Raw genomic sequence first — 6,695 nt, 5'->3', positions numbered from 1 at the left:
GTGCCATTCCGACAATCTCCAAAGGTTTCAAAATTTCACCAGTGCCGTGAAACCCTTTATAATGCTCTGGGGCATCACTGTCCTGTGACTGGGGATTTCCCACAAGGTGCTCTGCTGCCCCCAGTTGGAAGCCATCGGCTATTTCGCCTTGGCTGGATGGCGTGGTCTGGGCACTGTTCCCAGCCACGGTGGCCTCCAAACCCGATCCTGGCCCTCTCAGAGGGCCTGTGAGCGTTGTCATAGTCGTTAGGAAATCCCGTTCTGACTAAACGACAGTGGCTGAGCATGGGCGCTGGGGCCGGTGCCTGGGTCTGAATCCCCAGCTCTGCCATTCTCTATCTCTGTGATCTTGGGCAGATTACTTAACTTCTCTGTGCCTCGTTTTTTTCCTCATTGATGAGATGGTCCTCATAGAGTTGTTGGGAGGATAAAATGTGGAAAGCTCCTGGAACTGTTCCTGGCATGTAGTATGTGGTACATGACTACTTGCTATTATTCAGTCATTTGCTAAGAAACCCAAAGAGATAACCATAGTTGAGGAACTTGCAAGTTACATCTGGGACTGGACACTGAAAAGAATTCTGGAGTAATGTGGCTCACAGTCAATTTAACCTCTCTGAACCTCCTGTGAATGTACTGATACCCACATTCTGCAGGACTGTCATGAAGGCTAAATGAAATCCACACGTGACATGCCAAATGCAGAGCTGGCACAGAAGGCTGCTCAATGAATGGTGGCATTATTGTCATTGTCAATTACTAATTGTCACCATTGGTATAACTTATAATTAATAAATGATGTGTCGGATCCCCAGCTCTAAGCCAAGCCCTCACCCCTTATGCGAGAAAAAAATAGTCCCCAGAAGCTGAAGGGTTTGAAAGCAGGGACAGAGAGATCAAGCTCCTTCTGGGCCGTCCACTGCATGCTCAGGGCATCCGGACACCTGCCCTTTGGAGGATCCAACAGGGCCATGAGAGGTGGAGATCAAAATCCACGTAAATTTAACCCAAAACAAATCAAACCTTTAGAACTTCCGGTCTTCAGAATTAACAGGAAACAGAAGACAGCAGTAAATGAAACCATAAGGAAATAATTGAGACAAATCTGTAAGACAACTGACTTCGTTTCTTAAAAAATTCATTTAAAAAACAGGTATTGGAGGGACTGTGCTAGATCCTTTGATTGGATCCTGATTTGAAAAAAAAAAAAAACTTATTTGTAAAAGATATAAGGGGGATAATGAGGAAATGTGAATATAGACTAGGTTTTAGAAATTCTAGAAAAATGGTACTGAGGAAAGTTCTTATTTTTAGGAAATGCATGCTGAATTCTTTAGGAATGAAGTGTCAGGGTCTCTACAACTTTGTTAATCATATACATACGCTCACAAAGGGAAAGGTAAGCAAATATAGCAAAAGTTAACCATTGTTAAAATTAGCGGGCATAGATAGTTATTCATTGGACTATTCCATGTTTCTGTAAGTTTGAAAATTATTATAAGTCAAATAAGAAACTACAGGAGCTGAGCCTCTGTGGAAGGAGCCCCTCAAGGAACTCCCCCGTGTGGGTTTGGGACAGCCCACCGCACACCAACCCAGGGTGTACATGTTCACTTCTGTCTCATGGGAAGCAGATGCAGCTGCCCTGTGTCTCTGGCTCTGTTGGCTACTGGTCCCTAGCAGGCCCCCTGCCGAGGCACTGCATGTCCCTCCCAAGCAGCCTGCCCTCTGGGAAGAGAAGAGGGGATTAAGTGACACCCTTCCCCTCCGCCCCTCCTTCAGGGTCCTTAGTAGAAAGGGTCTTTGTGATAATCAGACTGTATCTAAAGGATCTTTGTTAACAGCATCTTTTGATTAGAAATCATGTTTGTGTGTTCTTTTTTTTCAACAAATTTAAATGTGTTCTCTTGAATAGATAACACATTGGCATGGCTAGAAATTTAAGTGACAAAAGGGAACTCAGTGAAGTCCTTCTCCTACCCCTCAGCCTGTCACTCAGTCCTTCCCCAAAGGCAACTCACATGACCAGTTTCTTAGGTATCCTTTTGGAGATATTCCTCCTTGTACAAATAAACATTTACATTTGTTTAAACACACTCCCCTTTTACACTAATGGTAGTGTATGTACACACAGCCAGTACCCTGCCCAGCAGCTGGGTTCCCGACATAACTTGAGGAATTATGGGATGCTTGAAAGGAAGATCTGATGCCCTTACAGCTGGAGGCTCAAACTATAGCCAGTGGCCCAGGAGGCTGGTCCTGGATCACATGAAATCACAGCAAATTTCTGCTTTGTCTCTTCATGCTAATAGGTCAGTGGAAAGAGCGTCAAAATAGTCCACTTTAAAAATAAAAGGCAAAGGATTCACTCAGCACACCAGAGAGATTTCCATAAGCTGTTCTCTTGCCATGGCCATCGTGGGATGTCACGGTGCCCATTACTTCATCTGCCTAATGTTTTATCTTCATTTAAAGCACTGGGACAGCTGCCACCTCATTTGCTTTTCACATCAGCCCTATGAGGGAGGCAAGGCAGGGCTTTTTTTTTTTTTTTTTTAACCAAACCTTTACTATTGAGAAAACTGCGACAAAGCAGTGTGACTTGTCTAGGTCACTCAACAATTGACTTCTGATCCAGTGCTCTTTCCAAGTGAAACAATTAATCAATATCTGTTGTCTGCCTATTGGCCCTTTTACTGGTAACTAGGGCTGCCAGATAAAGTGTAGGATGCCCACTTAGATTTGCATTTCAGATAAACTATGGCTGCATTTTTAGTGTATTTCCCAATGAAACCACCAAGATGGAGGGAACCCCACACTGAACGTGTACCTCTGATCAATAGGTTAGAATATGGGGGGATGATATGGATCTAGTTGCACTTAGAAGGGGTAGAGCAGTGAAAACCCCTTCAGTTTGGACTAGGAATTTGGCAAGCTTGCTCTGTTGTAGCAAAGTGTCTTGAACTGTTAGCTTTGGGGACTCAGATCATGTGCCTGTGGAGAGGGACTTGAGTAACCTGGCAGAAATATGTTAGAAAGTTGATGTACTTTGTCTGCATTGTAGCCTTTGATATGGTCCTACAGAAAACAGGCATGTTTTGGTTAAAAGCAGAGAAAGAGAGGAAAAAAAAAAAAACTTAGCTGAAAGATTCTTTTTGACTATGGCCAGGAATCTATACTGGTCAAGAGTCAGATAATCTTGACCAGTGAGATTCTTTGGCTCAGGCTGAAGTTTATGCTCGCAAAAGCATGGAGACAATGTGGTGGTGGTTACGAAACTGCATGCGTTTGTCAAGATTCCTAGAATGCTGCACTTCAATACACCAACTTAAAAAACAACCTAACAAAACCAAATGCTGGTGGAAATGTTTTTGTTTTAAAAAAAGGCAGAGAAAAACTATACAAACAAAATACCTTGGCACGATAGCATTTAAGAAATCTATCCCTGCTGAAAAGAATATTTAAGGCAAAGGGTGAAAAATGAAGAAAGATGCATCTTAACTACCCTTGGCAGGCATCAGGAAAAAGGATTTAAATAATCTAGTGAGATAAAAGTTGCAGGAAGAGAGATGATTCTGTAGTCCCTGAAGGGATTTATCCCAGGACGAAATGTCTAGGTAAGCAACACTTCCATCAAAATGACACTGGATTTCCAAGTGGCAGCTAATAAGCCCACCTCACGTTTCGCGAGTGCTTGGGCTTGGTGCGTTAACAGCCTGACGCCACACACGTCCAGAAAGCAGAGGCAGCAGTGAGGACGTGTTCAGCACGAGAGGCCAGCTGCCTCAAGCTCACCTTGTTTCCTGTAGTCTCCTAGGCCTATGGCCTCAAGGTCCACACTGTGAATTTTGCACAAGACTCTGTTCATGGCAGTGTATATGGCCCACCTCTGGCTGGACTCCAAGCCTGGCAGAGAAGGGTCTTTGTAGATAAGGCCTGGGCAGTACTCCATCAGATAGAAGGGTGTGCCAATGACCCTGGGAGGGATACAGACAGGGTGTTTCAGTGACTCACAATGTGGCAGATAGTCACGGCACTGCTCTTCCTGTCCTGCGTGTGTGCTAAGTGCTGGGGAAGGGTTTGGACCCAGAATACGGGACATTTCCTTTCGCCTTTGCACACAGGACAGGGTTAGAAGTACTCTCTCCCAAACCAACCCACGTCCGCACAGCCCTGGCTATCCTTCCTGGCCAGCATGCCTCTCTCTTCAGTCCACCTGGAGAAGCCATCAGAACAGGTTTAAGTGTGGTAATATAGGACAGCAGCGTGCTGAGAGAGGGGGCTTTGGAGTCACACAGAACCAGGTTTAAGTCCTACCTCTTCCCCTTCCTAGCAGTGTGATTGTGAGGCACTTGCTAAACCTCTCTGAGCTTTGTCTTCTTTTTAATCTGTAAAACTTCAAAGGGTAGTTGTAGGAATTGAGAGCGAATATATATGGAGTGCTTGTCAAATGTGTCTGGTTCCAACGAGGGTTCAATAAATATCCCTTATTATTAATGTTATTTTTATCATTATCCAGTGGCATGAATGAAACATATGCCACCCTATAGTATTAAGGTGACACACTAAAGTGTCATTAATCCATCTTTTAGTCATTATTAGAAATCAGTTTATTACTCTAAGAAGTTGTTTTGAAAATTCTACCATTATAACTTTATCCTGACTTGAACACAGTCTAGATATTAAGTTATATTATTAAATTATGGTTAATTATTTTAAGCGCAATAATGCTGCTATGTTTATAAAAGAAAATATCTTTATTCTTAGGAAATGTATGCTGTCTGCAACTTATTTCAAAAAGTTCAGCTAAAAATAATTTTTATATATAAAATATATTTATTTATTTCTAAAATAATTATGTATAAATTATTTTATTATATAATCATTACTATTTATATAAAATTATTTTATACATAAAATACACATACACATATACACATATACACACACATATATAGAAAGGAAATGTGGCAAAATGTGAACAATATTTTAATGTAGATGAAGTGTAAATGGGTGCTCATTATACTACTTTTCTTCTCTCAACTTTTATGTTTCCAAATTTTCATAATTAAAAAGTTGGAGAAAAAGGAACAGACTCAAAAAGCATATTACAAAGCATTTTAAAAACAGTTTTAAAAGACTACAATAAAATAATTAAACAAAAAACAACATAAAACTGGATGGTTACGTACTCTGAATGGTAAAAAAGATGTTTTTTACTGATTCTCACAAGAGCAGGCATTTCTTTGGAAGGCAGCTATGCTCCCCACTCCAACACCAATGAAAAAGGAGGAATTTCTTTATCATTCGAGATAACTTAAAGATCTGCGAACTTTTAGGGGAGATTGCTGTAATGTCTCTTTTCTCTCCCACCCAAATTTTATTTGTCTTTACTGTAACAAACTGGAATTTGAGTTAAGTATATTGGTTTTCCTCTTCTGCAGCTTGAATATACAATGGTAAAAATAAATCTGAATGTTACCTCGGATCTTCACAGAGGTCAAGAACCTTGAGGACAGGTACTCCAGCATTTGCAAGGGCTTTCATTATCCTGCCAGAACAACAAAAAAGTGAGCATCACTGCTGGCTGAACTGATGACACCTTCTTACAGTTATTGCTCTGATTTAAAAATTAGTACATGTGGAAATTAAAATGTAATTCTCAAAAGTATTCGACTGACCCAAAAGTAGGCAAAAAGAACAAAAAAACGGAACAAAGAAAAGAAATAGTGAAATTATAGACCTAAATCAAACCTATCAATAATTACATTAAACTTAATAGACTAAACGTTCCAGTTAAAAGATAGAAATTATCATATTGGGTAGAAAAGCAAGATCCAACTATGTACCGTCTACAAGAGACATACTTTAAACATAAAAATGTAGATGGAAAAAAATAAGTAGAAAAAAGTAAACAGATGGAAAGGTGAAGTACCATGCAATTGGTAAGCATAAGAAAGCTGGTGTAGCTACATTAATAATCAGGGGAAAAGCCCAAGTATTTGGAAATTAAATAACATGCTTCCACATAAGCCATGGATCAAAGAAGGAATCACAAGGGAAATTAGGAAATATTTCAAACACCAATAATAATAAAAATACAACATGTAAAAATTTGTGAGATGCAGATGTGTTTATAATTTCAAATAAGCATATTAGAAAAGAAGGAAGATTTTAAATCAGTGGCCTAAGGTTACACTTAAGAAGGTAAAAATAAACCTAGAGTAAGTAGATGGGAAGGAATAAAGATAAGAGCAAAAATAAATAAAATAGAAAACAACAGAAAAGTTCAGCAAACCGAACACTGGTTCTTTGAAAAGATCAAAGATCACAATTGATAAATCCCTAGCTAGACTGATGAGAGATAGAGATAGAAATAGAGAAACAGATAGAGATAAAGAGATATAGAGATGAGATGAGAGAGAAAATATAAATTATCAATCAATACTAGGAATGATAAAGAGGGGAGATCACTATAGATCCTACATACATTAAAAAGATAATAAGGAATATTATGAAAAATAAATTCGATAGCTGAGATGAAATGGACAAATTCCTTGGAAATTACAACTTACCAAAACTAAAACAAGATGAAATATCTGAATAACCTAATATTTATTGGATTGAATTCATAGTCAAAAAACCTTTTCCTAAAGAAAATACCAGGTCCCAATGGTTTTACTGGTAAATTTTCT

The 6,695-nt window shown here is 39.5% G+C and overlaps 1 protein-coding gene across 1 annotated transcript in view; it reads right to left on the bottom strand.

The window, feature by feature from the left end:
* Positions 1-6,695, bottom strand: part of ACAD10 (acyl-CoA dehydrogenase family member 10) — a 40,485-nt gene that overhangs the window by 15,091 nt on the left and 18,699 nt on the right. The window contains 2 exon segments of the mRNA XM_025045542.1: positions 3,791-3,977; positions 5,483-5,551. Coding sequence (XP_024901310.1) covers positions 3,791-3,977; positions 5,483-5,551 — 256 coding nt within the window.

The sequence above is a fragment of the Pteropus alecto genome, unplaced genomic scaffold, assembly GCF_000325575.1.
Source record: "Pteropus alecto unplaced genomic scaffold, ASM32557v1 scaffold213, whole genome shotgun sequence".
In the NCBI taxonomy this organism is placed as follows: Eukaryota; Metazoa; Chordata; class Mammalia; order Chiroptera; family Pteropodidae; genus Pteropus; species Pteropus alecto.
This window is presented reverse-complemented; position numbering and strand designations above follow the sequence as displayed.